This window comes from Malus sylvestris, chromosome 10, assembly GCF_916048215.2.
Source record: "Malus sylvestris chromosome 10, drMalSylv7.2, whole genome shotgun sequence".
NCBI lineage: Eukaryota > Viridiplantae > Streptophyta > Magnoliopsida > Rosales > Rosaceae > Malus > Malus sylvestris.
The window spans coordinates 36181634-36205344 of record NC_062269.1 but is presented as its reverse complement, the minus strand read 5'-3'; the positions used below and the strand labels follow the sequence as shown (position 1 = coordinate 36205344).

At 38.4% G+C, this 23711-nt stretch overlaps 4 protein-coding genes across 5 annotated transcripts; 1 reads left to right on the top strand and 3 right to left on the bottom strand.

Moving 5' to 3' along the window:
• Positions 1-941: 941 nt before the first annotated feature.
• Positions 942-10049, bottom strand: LOC126585218 (uncharacterized). Of its 2 annotated transcripts, none has more exons than XM_050249627.1 (19): positions 9657-10049; positions 8312-8415; positions 7489-7575; positions 7324-7399; positions 7146-7220; positions 6958-7011; positions 6403-6462; positions 6136-6252; positions 5681-5775; positions 5386-5588; positions 5100-5197; positions 4775-4878; positions 4511-4697; positions 4274-4396; positions 4013-4095; positions 3592-3733; positions 2915-2944; positions 2709-2779; positions 942-2036 (listed from the first exon to the last, which is right to left on the bottom strand). In XM_050249627.1, exons 1-19 carry the CDS (start codon positions 9693-9695, stop codon positions 1436-1438), a joined length of 2349 nt encoding a protein of 782 aa, XP_050105584.1. In that variant the 5' UTR covers positions 9696-10049; the 3' UTR covers positions 942-1435. The 2 variants fall into 2 exon arrangements, with proteins under 2 accessions (XP_050105584.1, XP_050105585.1); XM_050249628.1 differs by having other exon boundaries at positions 4532-4697.
• A 4207-nt stretch (positions 10050-14256) lies between these two features.
• Positions 14257-17810, top strand: LOC126587079 (DNA-damage-repair/toleration protein DRT111, chloroplastic-like). The gene is made up of 2 exons (XM_050252054.1): positions 14257-15478; positions 17281-17810. Exons 1-2 carry the CDS (start codon positions 14633-14635, stop codon positions 17575-17577), a joined length of 1143 nt encoding a protein of 380 aa, XP_050108011.1. The 5' UTR covers positions 14257-14632; the 3' UTR covers positions 17578-17810.
• Positions 17811-17939: 129 nt separating this feature from the next.
• Positions 17940-19036, bottom strand: LOC126587081 (BES1/BZR1 homolog protein 2-like). Its single transcript, XM_050252055.1, has 2 exons — positions 18490-19036; positions 17940-18366 (listed from the first exon to the last, which is right to left on the bottom strand). Exons 1-2 carry the CDS (start codon positions 18712-18714, stop codon positions 18088-18090), a joined length of 504 nt encoding a protein of 167 aa, XP_050108012.1. The 5' UTR covers positions 18715-19036; the 3' UTR covers positions 17940-18087.
• Positions 19037-20344: 1308 nt separating this feature from the next.
• LOC126584133 (uncharacterized) lies at positions 20345-22862 on the bottom strand. Its single transcript, XM_050248598.1, has 3 exons — positions 22671-22862; positions 21488-21640; positions 20345-20747 (listed from the first exon to the last, which is right to left on the bottom strand). Exons 1-3 carry the CDS (start codon positions 22784-22786, stop codon positions 20648-20650), a joined length of 369 nt encoding a protein of 122 aa, XP_050104555.1. The 5' UTR covers positions 22787-22862; the 3' UTR covers positions 20345-20647.
• Positions 22863-23711: the final 849 nt, after the last annotated feature.

Below are 23711 nucleotides of genomic sequence, written 5' to 3'. Positions count from 1 at the left end.
AGAGGGAGGAGATAAGTTGGTCTTGTTGTGGTTGTTGGCAGAAACGATGTTTTGGGTGGTGGGTATTGTGGGTGTGGTGAGGGTTTTTGGGCGGAGATTGTGGTGGGGGGGGGGGGGAGAGTAGGGATCTGATGAGGTGGATTGGAGGAGTTGAGAAGCAAGGGCTTGGAGAAGTGGGTATGTGGTTGGTGGCGGGTAGGGGTGGTGGGTTCAGGTGCAGCAGTAGGTGTTGTAGGAGTTGGTGCAGCAAATGGTAGTGGTTGGGGGTAGGGAAGGATGTTGGGGTGGGTGGGATTTGGGTTTGGGGTGGTTCTAGTTTTGGGTTGGGAGAAGACGGGTGAGGGGGATAAGGGGTGGGTCCCCCATGCAAAAAAACATTATATTTTTTTATTTTTTTAGTTTTTAATATTTAATTTTTTTTAATTTTTAATAGAAAGTGAACCCCGTTTCAAGCCACGTCACTATTTAACGAAAGAATTGACAGACAAACTGACGGAATGTATGAAATTGTAACAAATTCGTAGATGAGGTATGACATTGAAATTTTTAAAAGATGGGATATGAAACTGTGACTGACCCAATAATTGAGTAATTTTATGTAATTTACCCGTATTTTAATACGAATATGGGGTGGGTTGAGAAAAAGCAGGGCAATCCACCACTTGAAGGTCTTATTTTCAACATTTTCTAGTGACGGGATACGAATTATAACTCATTGTGTGGCTCAACTAAAACTTCTTAACACCAAATATAAGCGGTTAGATCTGATGCACCGAAACGTGTTCCCGATACATTGAAAATTTTCTGCATAAATTCATAGCCTGAAATAACAAAGTAATCTGATGGGAAATGCTGCATACGAATTCTAACAGCACGTTGACATCTCAAATGTAACGCCGGAATTTCGAATTAATTCCACCATCAGATCAAAGACATGAAAATGCACCAGACAATCAATGAACTCATTTCCAAAATCAATTTCCATATTCAGAGAGAGGAGGGGAGGGGGAAAGGGAGTGGGGGAAGGGCAACTATGTATATTGACAGGTTCTTGCTAAAAAATACAGCGGCGGGGCACGTCACAAATCCAAATTCTGTAACACCTAAGCTTTAGACAAATTAATGAAACGTGAAAATTACTTTACTACGAGCGTCTGCAAACGAGAACCTGCCCGCCCCCCTTCCCTTTTCCTCAATGTTTAAATGGTGGCGAGGGGGGTGGGAGGCGAGAGAGAGAGAGAGAGAGAGAGAGAGAGGACAGATCAATTTCTTACAGGTGGGGGAAAAATATCATCGTCCACTTCGATGATGTGCGCAGGGCCCTATAGATACAGTCGCCTTTGCCCAACCAACAAGTGTCTAGGTTCAACTTCCCACCCGATCAATGTCGTGGTGTAATGAGTTAGCCCAGTTAACTGATCATCAAGAATTTACACTAGTTCCCTTCCTTATCTTTCTCTTTATCACCTGGAGCCGCTTCTTGACTGCCTTTTGTTCCCACGTCGGCAGCTGCGGCATCAGAAGTGGTTGACTCAGAACTTGGCTTCTCATTGCCTGATTCTGACAGCTCAGGCGGCTTTGAAGTTCCCTCAACTGTTGATTCAGCTTGAGGCTCGGTAACAACTTTATCATCTTTCATCAATGGCTCAGAAGATGATGAACATTTAGCTGCATCGGCAGATTTCGTTTGAAGTTCACCATTTGGTAGGGCATCAGAGGGTTCCCCAGAGTCTGAAGTCTCCCTCCATTCAACCCACTCAGGTGGTTTTTCAGTTTCAACGGGACCCAATTCTAACGAATTGTTTGGGACGGCAACTTCCGAATCTTCTGGTTTTATTCCTGGTTCCGGAGAAGATGCTGCGGTGTCAACTAAGTCATCATCTTCACCAACAATGACATCATCATCCCCGCCACCATTGACAACATTAGACTCCTCCGTATGAGGTGATGGAGAAGCAAGAGAGCCAGTTGAGTGATCTGTGGCAGCCCTGTCATCCTCGAAAGCAAACCAGTTGGAATTTGTAAACAGAGAACCACTGCAATCGGAACGGAAAACATGTCAAGCAGTTCAAAGCACCGGATTTTTATACATAATCAGGAGAGCTAGATATGCACAATAACACCACTAGTAAAAGTCCAAAAATCCATTCAGAAGCTTTGTCCCACTGTCCCACTACCCATGCAAAGAACCATAAACCAAGGGAACAACATAGAAAGAATACTGTTTGCTTCAAACCCAGCATTATAAGCTAAAAAATAAGGGAAATTATTAACTCAACAAAAAAATTGTACACTTAGTTGCCACCACAATTGTAATTTAACCCAAGTTCATATTCCCAGTAGATACAAACCGGACCAGCAGGAAAAAAATATTTATTCCGTTGATCACTAATTCTTGGGAGACACTCCAAAAAAGTCATTAATACACATGCAATAAGTGTACTTTTATTTCTAAATATAAAAAGTTTGGAGTGTAAAGCTTTTTTAGAGCGTCAATAGCAGCACCCCTATTCTTTACCGGACAGGCTGAGGAAGGAGAAGATACCCATAAAAATCTCAATGTTTCATGACATTATTGCCAGGTATAGCCTACATGCATAGATTTGTTGTGGCAATCAAACTCTGGAAACAGCTTCATGCTATAGGATTGTCTTGCCAAAAATCCTACTAGAATGTTAAGAGTAAATATTAAGGGACTTTCCACCTACCTTTCCTGGTCATCTCCCAAACGCAATGAAGATATGACGACTTCAGCAGATTCATCATCAAAGTAGACATCCTGAGCCAAAAATATTTAGCAAGGAACAGTTGGAAAACCTTTAACAGTAGTCAACCCTAATATTATCAAAAACATATCAACAAGAAAAAAAATTAATAATCACTGAATTGAGTAAGCTGGCAGCATATTTGATACCTCGTCATCTCGTTCAAGTGAGCCATGGCCCTGAAATGCATGAAGAGTATTAATATCAGTAATCATCACCACAGGGACACTAAGTAAGAATGACACAAGTGTTTGGAACATTTTGGGACATTGTCATCTTTCCATTTCCTCCAGGACCAAATTATGAGACACCACTAAATTTCATAGCTGGTGCAATAAAATTACAAAAATTCCAGGTGCTGAAAATATCAACCAACAACATATCATCATGTAAACATCCCAGGGGCCAGTGGATAGAATAATAGGCTAATAGCTTTCTTAAATGTTAAACACAGTGACAAGGACTTTAAGAAAACAAAATTAAAGCACTAAATTGTCTAGTCTAAAAAGGAAACTTGTTCCATGTGATATCCAACTCCCAGCGATGTGCATATGATAATAGTGTAAATTACTCCTGAAGATTTAAACAGGTCTATCGTCTATCTTTTTTCTTTATTTCTAACATTTGACCAACTCCAAGGGTACATTACTTTCTAGTCTAAAGGTTCAAAAAGAAAAAAAACACGGTCTGCTCTTATGATATAGGCTACCATAAAATACTAAGTTATTTTCTCCTCGCCATTGTGTATTTTCCCTTTGAGTTGTCTCTTTCAATGTACAGTGTGTATAAATAGGATTTTAAGATAATCAAAGGTATCAGGGGGTACCTCATCTAACTCATCATTGTTGTAAATTCCATATCGGAAAGCCTGGCTTAAGTTATTTGCAAGGGCTGCAACATCGTAATCTCTATCTTGATAGTCATCATCATCACTATCCCTATTTCGATCATGTAATGCAGTTGGCCGCCTGTTACAGTTGATTTACCATGATTAGATAGCCGAAAACATGAGTTCCTTAGGACAGTGGAGAGGTAATAAAAAATGAAATGGGTCACATTGATAATCACTATTGTATCAATGAAACAACAAAAGCAATATTTTACTAGAATAAAAAGCATGTTGATCATGTTTGCTGTATCCACTAGTAACTACATGTGATTTACTACAGTTTTAGAACTTGCACCGCAAATCAACAGTAAATGTGACATGAAGAAACCAAATGCTTTTGTGAGGGAAAATCACATACCCACAGGCCCACTGATAGACGTTCTCGACCGCATTACGTTTTGACAGGACACTTGCCTGCCACTCCGCCCACTCACTGTTTTCCTGCAAGATAATTACAACTCTAAAATGACTTCGACAGTGATAACAGAATACTTCATTTCCAAAAACTTATTTTCTATTCAGCATATAGATAACAGAATACTTCACTTCCAAAAAACTTACTTTCATAAACTGAAAAGGCTAACTATAAGTATAAATACAAAGAAACATAAATAAAAACCTGCAGCAGCGTCTGAATCTCGCTATTGTTATTTCCTAGCTGAATGAGTTTGTTGGATATACGCGTTAAATGTCCAATGTTCCCAATTCTGGGTGGGGATCTACCCTCAACAGGAACAGTTGGCTGAAAGAAAAATGAAACAAGACAATGTTTAAATACCGTTTCAATAAACTATGATTAGAAAAAAAAATATAAAAAGTACAAAAATGATCTGGATGCAAGGTATTAATATTTTACAATACAATGCAGCAGCAGCACCTTGTCCGAGTCAGCTGCCAATGTGAAATTCTTTTCTGCTTGAAGTATTTTTCCAACAAGGTCACACTCATGAAGAAGATGTTCGACAAGAGGAACATTCTTGCTTTCCAAACATGACACAATTATGTTCTCTATGTGGTGATGTACAAAGTTGTTATATGGGTACCTGGAGAGGCAACAGAATCACGGATAAGGCCTTGTATAAAACCACTCTTTAGTAAACATGAAAACTTTTGTGCTTACTTGAAAAACAAGTCTAAAATTCTTTGTACAGCTCCAAGACGAATCAATTCCTTCTCAGCAGCTTCACTGCCAACCGTAAGTAATACTGAAATGAACTCTACAACCTGAAAAGTACCATGTTCAGACCAGAATTAAAATATAAACATCACCCTTAAACACGCTGTGAAAGTTTCAAGTGGCTTGTGAACATATTAATCGAATATTCCATTAAACTAATAATGTTCCCAAAACAAACAGTCCAAACATACCGGAAGACTTTTGTAGAGAAAGAACTCAATTCTTAAATTTGAGCAAGGACAACTTGAAAAGACATTAGAATATTCACCTTTAACCGATGTTTTCCAAGAGGCGGCTGTAACTTGCCATATGTAGTTAACAGCATGTTATCCACCGACGAAACATCCAACAGCTTCAGCAAATCACCTAAATAATTAAAAGAGATATTACTTAATCCTTCAGAAAAGATACAAAAAATAATCTTCAAGTTCCAATTGCCAGAAAAAGGAGCATAGAAACTCTTCACGGGCAATATGAATGTAGGCAAAGCAGCTACATATCAGCTCACATTTAACTTAAAAGCAAATACCGTAGTCAAAAGGAGATAACTTTACCTAGGCTCTCCAGCATGCCCACAACAGTCTCAGGATTAGCAGTAACTGTGGATCCATGAGTCATCTGACGTCCATACATATGATATGTTCCCAAGGTTAGCCTCCTAGGGTCTAACAAAGAGATGCATACCGACAATGAGTTAACAAGAACAGATTTTGGCCGTGAATCCTCCAAAGCATGCCGAAACAATCTTCCTATAAAGCTGCACAAAATACACAGATGGACTTTAATAAAGAAGCTACAGAAAAAATGTATGTAAAACACTAATCAATATATGCGAGAACTAAATGTTACCTTGGGCTGGAGATTTTAGAAGAAAGTCCAGGCGGAGCAAACCGTGTTATAGCACAAAGTGTCTCCGCTGCATTAGCATGCACTTCAGGAGAATCCTGTAGAAATCAAGCTCATTAACACTCAACAATCTTAATGCACAGCAAACAGATCATCTTTAGTAATACAGCAAAATGTGTATATCAAAAAAAGAAAAATACATAGGGTAAGTTTTTTTCCAGCTGGCAATTAAAAAATTCAGACTTTTCCTATTACTTTTCCCCCTTAAAAGTTAAGATTGCACCATCTTCCATTAACAAAGCAATGGCATGTTATGGTTCTAACCTTTCCTCCAAAAAACTTTCCACAAACATGTAGAGAAAAAAAAATACTGATAAATGATTAAGAAACAAGGAACCCCACGTTGTGTAGTCATTCAACCACATGAATATAGCTTATATGTAAAATAAGTCACATACCGAAGAGCTGAACTTGTCCACAATCATCTCTAGCACATCTGTATCTTGTATCCATTGCATTGCATCAGTATAGTTAGAATACATATGTTCATCAGCACCAACCAGACGTATCAAAACCTATAAAACATATAAGTTGGGTTTTCAAAATAGTTTCCTCCAATTGTAAAGCTACCAATCTTAAGATGCTTCTTTTGCATCTTAGTTTTAATAACAGTGCAGTAACGAGCTCAAATACTGAAAGAAACAACAACAGTTATCTACACCAACCTCCATAATAGATGTAATTCCAATCAGGTCAACTAGCTTCTTGACAATATCTTGATGACCCTGAACGTGCACATACAAACAATGCATCAGCTCCAAACTAAAGCAAATAACTTAACTCATGAAAATCTAAAAGCTGTTTACTAATTTGAACAAGATATATGATGTCATAGAAAGTCTTCAACAGAAAATTAAATATACATGTAGCATGGTTATAGTGAGGATATTACGTTCAATCTACTTGAGAAGAACATGAATCTATGAAGTCAATCATGTAGATAATTATTTGGACATGCACACCAACTAACAGAATTGTGAAGTAAACAAAGGCTCAAACAGACTGTCGCATTTAAGAGTTTTTCACACAACCCAACAACACTTTATGGAATTACAATGAAACTTACATAAACCCAAATAATTTTAAAATTTCATTGTACTTTCCCCTTTGAATCCACCAGAATATGCATATCAGACACCCATTGGCCCATGTCACAACACAACTTCAGAAGTTAATGCATAAGCATAAAGGATTTTAAAAAGAACAAATAATGGACTTACCTGAATATACTGTAGAAAAGGAACTGCCTTGCGCAACAGCAGGCAAACAACAACCTAGGATAAAGAAAATATAAATGTAAAACCTAGGAAAAAGAAATTAAACAGCAAGTAAACATATATAATTTACATTGGTAAAACTACTCTCATGCCAAAGTATGAAGATAGAATTTAGTTCAACAAGGAACTACCTTGCTAAAGTACCCAGCCAAGAGTGTGCTGTGAGAATTATTTGGTTCCAAAAAGGAGAACAAAAAGTTCATCAACTGGCAACATGACATAACCAAGTTAATCAAAAGTTGAATCTGTTAAACATTCTGCAAAACTGTCAAACAGGGTCATTCAGATTGTATAGTTAGAGTTCCTAACCTCCTCATCCTCTACCAATGTTTTGAGTATGATATCAACTTCACAAGTAAAAATCTCACATGCAATAAAAGGAAATCTGCATACACAACAAATTGACTTGATCAATCACATGGGTAGAGTAAATTATCAACGCTGATGCTTACATGTACGTTCAATGCAACCTACTTGAAAGTTCGTCTATTTTCAGCATCCTCGGGAGCTTCTTCAACAATGTATCGGATGAGTTGCTCAACCTGGGCTCTTTCTCGCAAACTGCAACATAGAGCACCACAAGTAATTAAATAAGACAACATATGAAAAGGAGTTTTCAGAGGCTTAAGCATATGAGGAAAACAACACAACTAAAAATTGCAAACAATACTACACTTAAATTATTTAAGAAAAGATTAGAGTCTTTAGACAATCTTATGTTTTTTAGCCTGAGAAATAAAAGACTAATTTACTCAAATTGGATGGAAATAAAAGCTTGGTGGACGATCTGTAAAAACCAAAAAAGGGGCTAAGACCCCTCTGCAAGTCCTCAAAGAGGCTTGTGCTACGCCCTGGCCGTGGGATGGGGTAGCCTCCCCTCCCCTAAACTTTTCATACGCAGAAAAAAAAAAATTAAAACCAAATTTCCAGTGTAGACATCTCAAACCCCAAATTTCAGATTCAAAGCAAAGGATTTACATCTATATGCCAACATCAATGTCGCAGAACTATAAACCCAACCACTATAAGGAATCATTTTGATAATAGCTCTTTATAGGAAGTGTTAAATTTCTGCTTTTATCTTTAAGCACATTGATCTTTTGGTACATCTGCACATGATAAAAACATAAAATCACTTCTGACAAATGTATGACAAGCAGCCCTTACCCAAATACACTAAGCAGAAAGATATAAACCCTCTATTACCTCACTCATTGATGCTCAATGATAAACAAGGAGAAGGGAATCAAAAAGAAAGGCCAAATCTAATGACATTGGGGAATGAAAGGAGAGTTACAAATTGATTAGGCGGCCATTAAGAGCTTTGCATTCTTGAATAATTTCATCTTCATCAAGTAGCTCTTCCAACGTGAAATGATCCTTGTCCAAAATTGTCTCCACCTGAACCACGGAATAAAATAAGAGATGCAAAACACATAAATTAGGCTTAAAAACAAACAAAAAAAAAAAACTAGCTTTCCATATTAGTGAAAACCAGTACTATGGACCTCCTAAAACAAGTTCAAAGCAAACCAACAAGCACAGGTGACAGCTGGAGACCATCACCGGCCCTCCAGGGAGGGCATGAGAAACGATGTAAACCAGTGCAGATACAACTGAATGCTTCAAGGGAAGCACGGCATGGAATATATGAATACAACCTATTTTTAAGCCTGCATAATATAATATCCTAATTTGAAAACCAAATTTTAAGAGCAATCACCCAAAAATGGTTAAATCTTGGAGCATCGAAAATTTTCAAAAGGTCTCCAAACCTTGCACAACCCTCAACCACCCCCTGACGAATTGCTAACTGGCATGCAATGTATTGCCACAGTCTGACTTCATAAAAAATCCACTTATATTAGGGGTGGTTTGGGAGTGAGGTGCTTTTAGCTGTGAGGGTTTTATGTGTTTGGTAAACTGAAAAGAAAAACAAGGCTTATTTTAGATGCTATGAGAATAAGCTGAAATCAAAGAAAAAAGTTGAAGCTGCTATTTGCAGCTTTGGAAAACTGGCATTTTTTCAAAGCACACGGAGCTACAGTGCTCCTTTCATGAAAAGACTCACTATCAGACTGCTTTTTTTTTCCAAATGCACTTTTACAAAAAAGTTTAACATACATTCTGATGATTTATTTCACAGCCGCTTATTCTCATGCAGTTTTTTTTCAAAGCACATCAATATCAAACCAGCCCTTAGACTAAAATACACTCTGTTCTAAAGACACTGCCACTAGCCACTAGTTTCCAACCGTAAGATTAAAAAGCAATAATCTTTCCAATGGTGTTTTCCGACCGCCACAGAGTGACATATTAGATAGTTCATAGTTCCCACTACACCATTGTTCCCAATTCCAGATCCGAAACCAAAGACAACATACCCAATTTCAAACAGAGTCTCAATTGCCAATCCCCCATCAGTTTCCACACAACATAACAACACTTCTTAAGATCCAAATATTCCAAAATTCAATTTCTGATCCCACATTTTCTCACCAAGCAAACAGAGCAACACAAAAAATACCCAAAACTTCACCGAGATTCAATCCGAATATATTACAAATAAACCAACACTTTGCCCCGCACACCTAATGCCAAAACAAGAAAACATAGAACAAAAACGACGGCGGAGAACTCACCGCAGACGCCGTGGACAACCCCGCCATACGCCAAAACATGGTTGAATTAAGGAGCGAAAATGGCCTCCGCGCGGAAAACTGGAGTTGGATCTGCGAAACTCCGGGAAACGAACCCTAGCGCGCCCTAACAAAATCCCCAAACCGAGGATTCACCAATCGCCGAACCGCCCAGAACGCCGAAAGTGATCCGGGCATACGATGCAAAAACCCTAGAAATTGGAATCCGCTGAATCGATTTGGATCTAAATCGAGGGCCGCGCAGAGATGGAAGAACCCGACGAAGCCTGCAATCGTGGGCGGAGGTGAGAGGGAGAGAGAGTGTGTGTTGTTGGAGATGAAATGGAATTACGGGATGGAGGGTTGAATTATTATACGGCTCTCAAATGTTATTTTCTTTTTTCGTGTTTTATAACCTATGCCTTTTTTTCTTTTCAATCGATTAGATCACCATTTGTCCTTTGGCGGTTTACCGCACTTGCCAAAAAAGTAGTTATCTTTATACATTTTGATATGAGTTTGATTTTTATCGATTTTCTCTCTTAATAACTAAAAGCTCGTTTGGAAGTAAAATAACTGAAAGTGTTTTTAGTAAAAATAATTTGAAATTCTAAAAACACATACTGTGCTTCTTGCAAAAACACTTCTTATAAGAATTATTTAAATGTTTTTCTATGATTCACTTCTAATTTACCAAAAAACTTTCAATCATTTTAAGATAGCTACATTCGTTTTTAGTGAAAATATTTTTACAACTAATCTTTAATAAAATGCAAGTGAATCTTTTAAAAGCATATGAGTTAAACGCATTCTAATAATTCAACCCAGTATCGTTATTGGTTGTCAAAAAAAAATTGGATGGCTATCTCATAATATTAAAAAAACATTTAACACACACAATATTTTGATAAAATAATAGCAAAGAAAAAATATTATATAATTGGATAGCTAGTCGAACTTTGTGATGGCCTCATTGATTATTCTAAAATTTGAGCATGGAAAATTATGTCATTGTATTTTATATTTTATTTGGGTAGGTTTTGTTGCTCTCCTTTAAAGTTGGAAGTTTGGAGTTTTGTTGTCCACTTGCTTTTGGGAGCATTATTGACAAATTTGTGCGTGTTTAGTGCCTTCTATCTCTTGTTTTGCTGGTTTTCATTTTTAATACCTCTTTGTTTTTATCTATTATTTGAGTAATATCATAAGAGTTGAACTTAGAATGTAATAGTTTCTTTTATCATATTACATCTACTTCGAAACTATCAGATATCGATTAACTGTTGAGCATTATGAACTTGCTAAAGGATATTCGTTGAGGCACCCATGCTGATGCACACAAATTAACCCCATAGTAAGTGGAGGCCACGACACTTGGCAATCATTCATTGGCTATCCCCACAATCTATATAATATTTCCCTCCAACTTCAAGAGTAAACATAATGTAACGAGTCACAACACCAAATTACCTACATTCAATCCCATACTCGCTAAGTCAAAATACTGCCTCCAACTTTGTCTCTATAAAACGGTAACATTTACTCCATTCTACAGGTAATCATTAATTATTGTTCAACACTTATATTACTAGTAAACTTGCATGTGTAACACCTTAAACATACTTTGCTAACTTAAGCATGGGAGACTCTTTGGCCGCTTGTGCCTTTCAGTACTTACTATACCTTCCTTGTAGGTTGCTTCGTCCGTGTACCCTTAGGCCATCTCCAATCGATGGTTGGCCAGAAGACTCGTTTTAGCCATCCGGCCTTCCAAGATTCTCCAAGATATTAATTTTTAATGAACAGTACAGGGCCATATTTGCATCAGTCTCCAACTGAGGGCCAGAGGGCCAGATGGTTCGTTTTAGCCCTGTCACAAAAAACCGTCTCCAACCGAGAGCCAAAGGGCCATAGGGCCAAACATAATTTATTATTTAAAAACTACAACTTAAATGTTTTTAAAAATGTTGTTTAAGTTTCATGTTGTATAATTTGTATGTTGGTTAATGTTATTTAATGTTGTTTCATGTTACTTAATTTAATTTAATGTTGTATAATGGCTTAGGAAGTTATAGGAAAAAAAATAGAATTTTAAAAAAATATGAAACAAATTTTGTGAAATAGAAGTTATAGGAAAAAAAATGGAATTTAAAAAAAATATGAAATAAATTTTGTGAAATAGAAGTTATAGGAAAAAATAGAAGTTATATGAAAATTTTTGTAAATAAAAAGAATAATAATAATGTAAAAAAAAAATCAAATCAAATGAAACGGCTAGTAGCCGTTTCATTTGAATTTTTTCTTAATAAATCCTGTCGGTTATAACAAAACATTAAAAAAAAAATAACCAGCCCGGGGCTGGCTAGCTGGCCGAAAGCAGTTAGCCATTTGGTCCTTTGGCCCTTTGGCCCTTTGAAATTTCGTGGGGCCCTCTCAGATTCTCAAGCCCCCTGGCCTAGCCTTCGGTTGGAAATGATTTTAGGGCTATTTTCGGCCCTCTGACCCTCTGGACTCTTCGATTGGAGATGGCCTTAGCCAAAGCTTCCTCACGAGTGTCAATTCACCATACTCTATGTTGACTCAAAATTAACTCAATTTTGTACATCAACAATAATAATACTATTAATAAATAAATAAACAAATAATCAATAGTGACAGGGAATCAAAGTTGTGTTTTTTGTCAACAGTAGAAGAAAAAATATTATTAAACTAATAGAAAATTGAGATATTACTCAAAAGTGTCGACATTTTATGATTGAGTTCTCCAGCATTGAATGCATCACTTGTATTATTTCAACTTTTTGTTTCTTTACCAAATGTTATTTATAGTTTAACTTTTAGCATGAAATTGTACATCTCCATGACGAAAGTGTTGTGCGTTGGTATAAGGTCATCTCTAACTGAAGATTGACTAGATGACTCGTTTGTCCTTCAAGATATTAATATTTTAATAAATAGTACAGATTCATATTTGCCTTCATCTCCAATCGAGGGCCAAAGGGCCATAAAGCTCGTTTTAACCATGTCACAAAAAACCGTCTTCAACCGAGAACCAAACATAATTTATTATTTAAATTTTAAAACTACAACAACGTAAAATTAAAAAGAATGAAAATTATGTGAGAAATAGTGTAGGAATGGCTTAGGCATTTATAGGAAGAAAAAAAGGGGAATTTTTTTAATTCATTAGAAAAAATTTGGCCCAAAAATAAAAAAAATAAAAATTTGAATCCAACTGTAACTAGCCGTTGAATTCAGAATTTTCCCTTATATTTGTGTCGGTTATAACCGATACTATTTCTTTTATTCCTGTCGGTTATAATCAATAGGAAATCCGACAGAAATAACAAAAATCCTAGCCAGCCCGGGGCTGGCTGCATGTGACTAGCCCTTTGGCCCTTTCAGATTCCGCGGGGCCCACGAGCTCACTGGCCTGACCCTCAGTTGGAGACGGTTTTCGGGCTATTTTTTACCATCCGAACCCTTCGGTTGGAGATGGCTTAAGGCGAAATAATTTTTTCTTATACACTATCCAACGTTAAATTTCTTCTCAAAAAGATTTCGCTCTGTTGAATGACGTATGGGTGCGAAAGCAAAAGGTTGTGAAATAAAGGCAAGGCACCAAAGGTGTGTAAGGTAGAAGGAAAGGTAAGACGAGACATCTACGGAACATCATTTCCAAGGAGAACTTGAACATGAAACTCGAGGAGGGGAACTTCATTATGAAAATTTAATATTGATGAGCATATCTAATGCGAGCCTTATGGCCTAGACAAATTGATAATATTGCCTCAAAATAGAACAAACAATTTGTAATCCAACAAAATTTGTGTGATCAAATTGATCTAAACACTTTACGAGGCCAAGCTAGTCCCAGCCCAAGCCTCAGGCAGCGTGGGATCTACTTAACAATTAAAATTCTAACAACAACAAAAATTCAATAGGCTATTAGCTCGTTTGGATGTGCTTCTAAAATGACCGAAAGCGCTTTTAGTGAAAATATTTTTAAAAATAATCCTTAGTAAAATTGTTTAGTAAGTTCTAGAAAAGCACATAAAATGCTTATTAGAAGAAGCACATAACTGTTGCTTCATGTAGAAAGTACTTAAAGTGCTTTTGGAACCCATACACATTTTCTTTAAAAACGCTTTCAGTCATTTTTAAAACACATCCAAACGAGCTCTATATCATTGTTTTGAGGAGTAGATTTTACCTTTAGCCTCCGGCTAACAAATTAGATATGATCTAAATTTAGATATTGGACCATCTGTAATGGACCTTGGCATGTAAATTTTAGTCCTGGATCTTTTTGAGAAAAAGGATCCAGGCCGGGTCTTTCCCATCAAAGGCCAAGAATCAAGTGATTTGAGCCATTAAAATTTGATCTAACGATTACAATTATTATAATTTTCTGTTTGTAACTGTTGTATCAAATTTCAACGACCTGTATCATTTGATCTTGGGCCTTTGATGAAAGAAATCCGGACCGGATCCTCTTCCTCTGTTTGTTATTGGACCGTCTCTATTGGGCTAAACGTACTAAAAGAAAAATAATTGCATTCACGAAACTATAATAGGAAAAAAGAAAAAAAACAAAAACAAAAACACTATAAGGAGAGAAATGATAGTTCGAGAGAACTACAGGGACTGCTTACTGCAATTTCGCCAAGAATTTTGTAACCAATACCTTCCCACGGTTCCTGCAGCCGGAGAAGCACGGCAGAGTTATCTAGCTGAACAGGCAGCAGCCGCCATTGTTGGTACGCTTCGTTTCCTTCCTTATCTTTAGAGTCCAAATCAATCTATAAATCTCGCTACAAATCCAAACCCCAAAACCCTAATTTCACCGATTTCCTCAGAACCCTTTTCTTATTTTCCACCGAATCCCCATCAGAACCTTCACATCAATCCGTAAGCTTCAATTCCCTCTAGGGTTTTCAGAGCTCTGTAACTGCAGAGATAGAAAGTGGGTAGTCGTCAAAATGCTAGGTGGTTTGTACGGAGACCTTCCTCCTCCCTCTTCCGCGGAGGAAGAGAAGCCCAGCAACAGCACGGTGTGGTCGAGCAGCACCAAAATGGCGCCGCAGACGCTCCGGAAGCCGTCGTCGATTTTTGCCCCGCCGCAGACGATTCTGAAGCCACAGAGCAAGCCTAAATCGTCGAATGCGGTGCAACCGAAAATTACAGCGTCACCGGCGGTTGCACTGTCGCCGGCGGTGATATACGATGAGGTGGAGCGACCTGAGCTGGTTGGGGTGACGTCGACGGTGCTGGAGGAGTATGATCCGGCGAGGCCGAATGACTATGAGGAGTACAGGAGGGAGCGGAAGAAGAAGGCAATGGAGGCCGAGATGAGGCGGGAACTCGATAGGAGGCGGCAGGAGGAGGAGGAAAGGGAGAGGAAAGAGAGGGAGGAGAGAGAAAGAGAGAAGGAGAGGGATTTGGGAGAATCAAGGAACATTTCAGGTGAGGAAGCCTGGAGGAGGCGTGCGGCGATGAGCGGGGCAGCAACGCCGGTAGTTCCGAGGTCCCCGTCCCCGCCCAGTAATGCGGATGGTTTTATCATTGGGAAGTCTGATAGTGGTGGGTTGGGGCTTGGGGCTGGCGGCCAAATGACCGCAGCACAAAGAATGATGGCGAAGATGGGGTGGAAGCAGGGTCAAGGGCTTGGTAAGCAGGAGCAGGGGATTACTACTCCCTTGATGGCCAAGAAAACGGATAGGCGAGCCGGGGTGATTGTGAATGCTAGTGAAACAAAGCCGGAGAAGAAGGCGAAGAGTGTCAGCCTTAACGGGCCACCCACGAGGGTTTTGCTGCTTAGAAACATGGTATGTGTACACTTGACTTTCTCATGCTTATGATGCTTTATGCATGCAAATGCAATATGGTTTGGTGTATGGATACTGGTGAAATTATTTTTGGTTCCTCTGGACGATGATACTACAAATGTGATTTACAATCATTTGAAATTCGCGGTCGACCTCAATCCCTTGAAACTTATCAAATGGATAAAACTGGCTATGTTTGAGCAGTAGATACATCCCAAAACTGATTAAATAGTTTCTCAATCTAGTAATTACCTATCCATATTTTCCAAGACATAGTTTCATGCTTATATTAATATGCCACAAAAATGGATATGGAAGAAAACGAGGTTCAAAGGGACTTTTATGAAAATACTTTCAGGCTAATGAAGCGGGATTCTGTTCAAAGGGTCTGTATGGAAATGTTCTTGTATCTAATAGCTTCTTCCCTTTCATATACAATGTGTTCTTAACTTCATATACTACTGGTGTTAAGTTTATAACTCTTTAGAAGGTTAATTCTCTTTTCCAGTATATATCATGCCACTGTATTTTTTGTATCATTGTTCAAGGGGTTGATGGTTTAACTTTAACCGTCTCTACAGTCATAGCAAGGTACTTAAAAGTAATGCCGTAGCCCGGTTAATCTTTTCTCTTTAGAGATAGTCATGAGTCCTTTTAGGTCTTCTCATATGACCTGGCATGCTTGAAGATTGTCTTAGAGTTTCCAACTCATTGTGGTGCGCAACTTTCTGGTCTCTATTACAATTTTCGTGTATATATCATTAATGAATTCACCATATATGGTATAGTTTTTCCTCAACTGTTACTTGAACTATTCTGTCTTTAATGCCATTCCTTCCTCAGCGGGACCTTAACTTTAACCTCCACTGCTGAAATCAGTCTAGTCTTTACATCTTTAGATTGTTGAGCAGAACAATACTATAGTTCCATGACTTTAACTTCTGCTTCATTTTAAAGCACATTTGTTTTCGAGGATTAAAATTGTCCACTGACCTATCTTGATAGGGCTGATCGGACTGAAGCAAAAGAATTATGTTACGTTTGTTAGGAACCGTCAAGAAAAGGGTGCTTCTGTTTGCACTCACTTTGTTACTGACTACGGCCACTTTTGAATGAAATTGTGAGCTATAATTTTACCCACGAAAAAAAAAATGTAACTTTTCACTCCTTGAATAAAACTCCCTAACCGTCCAACATAACATAAGCACTCAACTATCCTTTCCCTTATAATCTAGCATCCAGTTACCAAACCCCAACACCCCCCCCCCCCCCCAAAAAAAAAAAATCTGATGTACGAACCACATAAATGTGTGTGTGTGTGTCTTAAGCAATGGACGTTGGATCTAGCCATGAAATCCCTATCAGCACTGAACATGTTTTATGTCATTACGTGAAATTGCAACGACATTATATGGAGAAACAGCTTACTGGGAAATGATTGAACTTGGGCTCAAGTTCTCTTTAAGTGTGTAAGGTGAAGTTGAGTTTGGGTGCAAGTACAAAAACTGATTAAAATTTATGAACCATAAATAGTCAAATTGGTGAGCAACCGATTAAGTTGCATTCAATATTAAACCCCAATCTCGTTCTTTCTATAAAGCTGCAGGCTTCTTTGGGAAGCTAATGAATTAGGAATTTACCTAGGTTTTATTATGTGAAAATCACTACACAGTGAGTCAGTGCCGATTTAACATGTCGAAAAAGTCTGTTTTTGAACATATTTCACAACGGATTTATTATTTGACTTCTTGTTGTTATGGATAGTTAATTCTAATTTAAGCCGATGTACTTTGTTGTTGAAGGTGGGCCCTGGAGAGGTGGATGATGAATTGGAAGATGAAGTAGCATCAGAGTGTGCAAAATATGGGACAGTGACGCGGGTGCTTATATTTGAGATAACAGAACCAAATTTCCCGGTGGATGAGGCGGTGAGAATCTTCATTCAGTTTGAGAGGTCTGAGGAAACGACTAAAGCATTGGTTGACCTTGACGGTCGGTACTTTGGAGGCAGAGTGGTGCGTGCCTCGTTCTATGATGAGGAGAGGTTCGGTAACAACGAGTTAGCTCCAATGCCAGGAGAAATCCCAGGTTTTACTTGAATTACAGAGTTTCAAATGCAAGCTAATTTCCCCGCACATGTAAGTGTTACTGAGAAAGATTAGGCAAACTTTGTTTTCGACATTGCCCATTAACGATGTGAGGTTCAAGCAGTGGAAGTGCTTTACTTTTGTGATTGGATCAAGCTTATGCAACTGTATCTGTACAATCACATGAAAGGTTGTTCTTGCTTCAGGAATGCTTGACCAATTTCTTGCGTCGCAAGTTTTCTTTTTCCCAGGCTGTTTACCGCTTTTTTTTTTCTTGACCTTTTTAGGGTTTCAACCTTAAACTTTAGTTTTGTTTTTTTCACATACCAACCAAATCAAACAAAGGAACAAGTAAGGGATTGTGTAAATTCATATGATAGAAGAAAATTAGATTGCAGAAAATGGGTTTTCATCACAGCACAGCATATACTCTGCATAGCTGCCAACTATTTCACATCCGAACCCAAAGTATGGGATGAACAAAGCTATAATCCATATGAATTAAGGAAGATTAAGTATGTTCTAAGGGCGGTGATGCGGAGGCGAAGCAACCGGAGTGGTATTGTTAGAGGCCCTGGCTTCCTGCAGTTGCGGGTGCCCGCCTTCATACCTGTACAATGGCGAGTAGATGCTCATACTGCTGGTGTTGGTGGTGGTGTTGAAGGCGGGGAATCGACTTGGAGATGCTGTGGTTGAACAATCACCACCTCCAATCACCACACTACTGCTTGGGGTTGGTGTCGCTGTTGCCACTGGAGTGGTCACTTTGGGGGTTCCACAAGCCGGGCAGCAATTGGGAGCCTTCCGTCCACAGATTAAGAGAGGAAAGGAAACAAAATAAAATAAACAAAATGTGTTTGGCTGGTGAGAAAATGTAGGAAAGCAAAGGAAAGGAAAAACAGAAAAAAGAGGGAGGTGCATTACGTTGGGTGGGCGGTAGGTAGTGCCGTCGGGTTCAACGAGCCAGCCTGCCTCTGTGGCGAGATGCCGGAGCACCTCGTTGATGTCGCCGCGGGGAGAGAGGCGGTAGCCGCCGTGCTTGCGCAAACCGTGGAAGATTTTGGTGGTGATGGCCCTCCTCTGCCTCTCCCTCATCTTGGTCTTCTCTTTCTCGCTCTCGCTCCTCCCACTCCCACTCGTTCCCGCCATTTCCTCTCTCTCTCTCTCTCTCTTTCCGTTTCTTCTTCTGCTCTCTGTTATATCCTGAAGCTCAGTCAACAACGAAAGCTAAAGGCATGAGCTTTGATTTGAATTAGAGTTCTGTTGAATGCAGTTGGTGAGCATCGGACGGTCCGGGTAAGTGAGAAGTACACAGGTTGGATTGGACGGTGGTGATGGGTCCTGGGATCTGCATGCACTCCCTGTGTTTCTCTTTCTGCATGACATGACAGCTTGAGAGAGAGAGAGAGAGAGAGAGAGAGAGAGAAAGAGGTGACAATTGCATGTTTCGATTTCACGCATAGAGAGGGGATTCGGGGGTTTGGGGTGTTAGTCTCACGCGCTCCTAAGAGAGTTTATGAAAGACGAGATGCATGTTTTAATTTGACTTGCCGTATTACACACCGGATAAGATTATTTTAATACGAAACAAGTGTTTGGTACTATAAGGCAATCTCTAACCAAGGATTGGTCAGATGGCTCATTTTAGCCCTTTGGCCCTTTAAGAAATTAATATTTTAATGAACAGTACATGGTCATATTTGCTTCCATCTCCAACCGAGGGCCATAGGGCTCGTTTTAGTCATGTCACAAAAAACTATCTCTAACCGAAGGCCAAAGGGTTATAGGGCCAAACATAATTTATTATTTAAAAACTACAACTTAAATTTAATGTTATTTATTGTTGTTTCATATTGTTTAATGTTGTTTCATGTTAATTTAATTTAATGTTGTATAATGGCTTAAGAAGTTATAGGAAAAATATAGAATTTAAAAAAAAATTTAGTAAAAAAAATTTTAAAAAATAAAAAAAAACTGTAAAAAAAATTAATTTTTTTTAAAAAATAATGGCTAGCTGACGTAAGCTCGCTGTTATATTCAAAATTTTCCATGCTATTTGTGTCAATTATAACTGACACTATTTCTTTTATTTCTGTTGGCTATAACCGACAACATTAAAAAAAATTCCAGCCAGTCCTTTGGCCGTTTCAGATTCCGTGAGGCCCACGAGCCCTCTGGCCTAGCCCTCGATTGGAGACGGTTTTCGGGCTATTTTCGACCCTTTGACCCTCTGGACCCTTCGGTTGAAGATGGCCTAATGTAATAAATAAGTACCGGATAAACTAATCCGGCTCCACCAATTTAATACCCCTCACCCTTGCTAATTGATACTCTCCAAAACCTCAGTATAATTCGCAAGTGGCTATCACAATGGTAGAGAGATGAGTTTCCATTGCATTATGTTGTGGATTCAAATCTCGTTGGTTACCTAATCTAACAAATCTATCGTTCGACAAAAAAAAACAAAAAAAAAATATCGGTATAATTTATGTCGGATCACGCTTTCGCCAACCTCTACTCCTGCGCATCACGAACTCCTCATCCGAGGTATTCCTTCTCTCTTTTCCCTCCCCACCTCCGATCAATATCAAGCACATACAAACAGAAAACCAGAGGTGGCGGATTGAATCCAGGCCAAACTTTCCCAGCTTCCACATACAACTGAGAAATATGAAGACATAAAGAGGACATAAAGAGGTTGGTAGTCTGTGTGTGTAGAGTGAGATGAAAGAAGATACTGCTATGGTACTAGGTTGATAAGGCGTTTTGCGAACCAGCATAACACCCAAAAAAAACGTTTAGTTTGAGCTGCGGTTTAGCAGTATGCTACATAATGGTAACTGAATCTCAGATTAGTACATGGAAAAGCTTACAAGGACGGAATTAGACGATTGTGCTATGTGCACCAAACACTACCAATTTACCAAACACTTCTAAGGAAAGCCTCTGCAAGTTATAAATCCAAGGAAAAACAGATTACAGAGATCTCGAACACATTTGCTGACAGGCTTAATTCTCGGAACACTTCCATAGCAGACCGAGAACATGTTCTTTCAAGAAGGCATGAACATGCTGTCTAGTTTTACAGAGGCATTTCCAGGTCTGGTCTTTGGTCGAGTACTTGTTTCGAGTCATCTGGAAATGCATCAGGATAGGTAGCCAAAATTCTTGACTTCATGCTCCTGTTATCATATTACCGCAATGTTGATACATCTCATTTCAAAGAAGTAATCAAATATAACACAAACTGGACCACGTTTGATATAAAAAAATTAGCATAAAATGTCCAACTTCCTAAGCATCGGGAAGCTTATACATCAACTGGAAAATTGTATCAACTGGAAGTTCCAACAAGCCAACTTGAAAATTGGACACTGATAGCTAAATTTTCTAGACACAGAAGAAGAAGCTTTCTCAAATTATGAAGTGGTTTAGCTTAAAACCACATTGACTACTATGGTATCTAATGCGGTTTATAGTCAGACAATTACCGCCTCAATGCCAAATATGACAGGTAAGTGGCCATATGTTTAGATGTTCAAAGCTTATCCCGTTATCCATGTTGTATGAATCAGGGAACAAAAGTAAAAATTATTTAGTTTATCCTTGATAGTCAACACCACTCTAAATGCTTCAAAATGAATATTCAGTCAACCCGCAAGGCTCATCCTGGTTTGTTATTTTCCCCATCGTCCGTGTGAGACTTTGCTTTCTTTATGAAAGAAATGATATTAAAATTTTCAAGTGAACCGCAGAAAGCATGAGTCACAATCACATCCCCTAGAACATGTACTATGTAACTTCAGATAAAAATATTGTAACCGCCCCAAATCAGCAACAGTGTATTCAGATAGCAACGAAATAAGATTCATTAGCACTTTAAATAACCACAATCCGAACCAAAAGAAAGCAATGATCATACCTTAACTTCTGAAATATGTATTCAAGATCAGTCTTCATAGATTTTAAAAGGCGTGTGTTTCTGGAGAAATCTCCAGAAACCTCAGCAAAGCAGTTCTCTGAAAACTCATTAAAATGTGACAGAACTGCATTGGCATCTTGCAATCTCCCCAATCTGCATGTGAAAAGCACAAAACAAATGCCGGGAAATGAGCAGCCAAAGGCAACGACAAAAATAAGAGCAGAATCACAGATCATGGAATACAAAAGGTATAACCACTCGATATCCATTCAGTATAAGCATAACGACACATTGTTATTGCTGTTTCCGCATTGGAGGGAAATATAGGAAACATTATCATTTCTGCATAATATAAATGCAAACGAAATTCTTCGAAATACAAAATCCAGTCCCAAGTTTTGTAGCATATTGTGCCCCACTTGTTACTTTGCATCACGTTGCTTGTTAAGTTAAAGGTACATGTTAGCTGTTTCATATCCTTTAGTTCAACTGCATTCATTCAGTCCGGATATGTAAGATCTTCATGACGAGCAGACTAGATGCACAATTCAATGTCCAGGTATTCATATTACATCATCTATGTCACCAAACTCTAACAAAAGATTATATAACGATACACACACCTAGCATCAAGACTATACGCACGAAAAAATGTCAAAAACAAAAAACGCAGAAAATTGTCAAAGCCAAATTCCTACCTCTGCTCAGATACACTCCTAGCATCAAGACCGTGCACACTGAAAGCGTTAAGGAACACAGCGAAACAGAAAGGGTCATTGCCGCTATCCAAATACCTACCTTACCTCTACATCCAAGCAATACAGACCCTCATTGCTTGATTCCCACTTCTCCTTTCCTCCCACTCAAGTTTCTCAATTCAATTCAGTAGATGACCAAGTGGGGTTTTAACTTTCACATTAAACACCAAATTAATAAATAAAAAAAACCATGATTTAATTTCCTTGGTGGTAAAACAAATTCTTAGAAACAGGTCCTCCAAACCACACAATATGAATAAAGTTTCTTCCTTTCTCTCTCTTTAACTCTTCAGACAGCATTTCCCAGAAACCCAATTAAACATATGAAAATATACAAGCAACAACCTGTAAAATTTAACATAAATAAACAATGGTAAACCACAATTAACAAAAAAATTGCTCACAGAGAGAGAGAGAGTTCTTACATGAGGTGCTGCAATTGCTTGAGGGAGTCCAAGTCCTGAGCATCGATTAGTGTTTTGAATTCATTTGATACCTCCTCCGATGCTTCCCTGATCGTTTCTTTCTCCGTCTGCTCCATCTCCTCCTCTTCCTGCTACCTGCCACTCTCTCTACACATCGCAGAGGGACAAGGTTGGGAGAGACATCAGAACTGCTGGCCCATTTGGGTCGGGCGATAACCCAAATTAAAGAAGTCAAATAATCCAACAACCAAGGAATTCCAGGAGTTCAATTACATGGGCTGGTCCAAGTGACAATCTGCAGAGGCCCAAGATTAAATTTAACGGCCCAATATTGAATGACATAGGCTAGTCCAAAGTGACAACCTACATGTATAGGTTGAAACTTTGAAGGCTCAATCTTTGTGGTTTATTGACCAAAAAATGCTTTTTCCTTGAGTGCTTTTGCTCTCCAACTTCTAAGAATTTTTGTGTTACCTACCGATCTAAAGTTAGAATTGAGATTTCGATGCAATTCCGACCAAAAGTCATTTTTTAGTTATTTTTACTAGTGTATGTAAGCTTCACTAGGATTGGTAACATACTCCGTGGTATTAGCATGATTAATGTTCTTTTATGATTTAGGTCACCTTAAGAGTTAACCACATCTCTATGACTACATGGATGATACTTACAATCTGAACTTTCTTTTTTGTCTAATGAAAGGGTAATGTTAGGGAGACCAAAGTTTTAAACCAAATTATGTAAACTAAATGATGTGGTTATTAATTATTGGATTATTTCGATTAACGTGCCGATTTCTTACTGGTGATACATCATTTGGTTTACAAATTTAGTTTGAAAATTTAGTCTTCTTAACATTACTCTTAATGAAAACACCAAACTATGGTGGTCCTTTTTCCACACCAAGACAGCACATTATATTCCTGTTTTGTTTAAGGCATTAATTATTAATTCTTATTATTAATCTTTTGTATTCATGCTAAAAAGCTGCGTTTGAACCCAATTCTTTCATTTCATTGATATTAAGGAACTAAGAAGAAT

Excerpts from the sequence above, each read along its gene's own strand:
- LOC126585218 (XM_050249627.1), bottom strand. The coding sequence starts at position 9,695 with ATGTTTTGGCGTATGGCGGGGTTGTCCACGGCGTCTGCG. Across the intron at positions 6,463-6,957 it reads CTTTTCTACAGTATATTCAG|GGTCATCAAGATATTGTCAA; the intron begins GTAAGTCCATTA and ends GTGCACGTTCAG. Across the intron at positions 4,096-4,273 it reads AGATTCAGACGCTGCTGCAG|GAAAACAGTGAGTGGGCGGA; the intron begins GTTTTTATTTAT and ends ATTATCTTGCAG.
- LOC126587079 (XM_050252054.1), top strand. The coding sequence starts at position 14,633 with ATGCTAGGTGGTTTGTACGGAGACCTTCCTCCTCCCTCTTCCGCGGAG. Across the intron at positions 15,479-17,280 it reads TTTTGCTGCTTAGAAACATG|GTGGGCCCTGGAGAGGTGGA; the intron begins GTATGTGTACAC and ends TTGTTGTTGAAG.
- LOC126587081 (XM_050252055.1), bottom strand. The coding sequence starts at position 18,714 with ATGGCGGGAACGAGTGGGAGTGGGAGGAGCGAGAGCGAGAAAGAGAAG. Across the intron at positions 18,367-18,489 it reads CTACCTACCGCCCACCCAAC|GCTCCCAATTGCTGCCCGGC; the intron begins GTAATGCACCTC and ends TGTGGACGGAAG.
- LOC126584133 (XM_050248598.1), bottom strand. The coding sequence starts at position 22,786 with ATGGAGCAGACGGAGAAAGAAACGATCAGGGAAGCATCGGAGGAGGTA. Across the intron at positions 21,641-22,670 it reads AAGCAATTGCAGCACCTCAT|ATTGGGGAGATTGCAAGATG; the intron begins GTAAGAACTCTC and ends TTTCACATGCAG. Across the intron at positions 20,748-21,487 it reads TACATATTTCAGAAGTTAAG|GAGCATGAAGTCAAGAATTT; the intron begins GTATGATCATTG and ends ATATGATAACAG.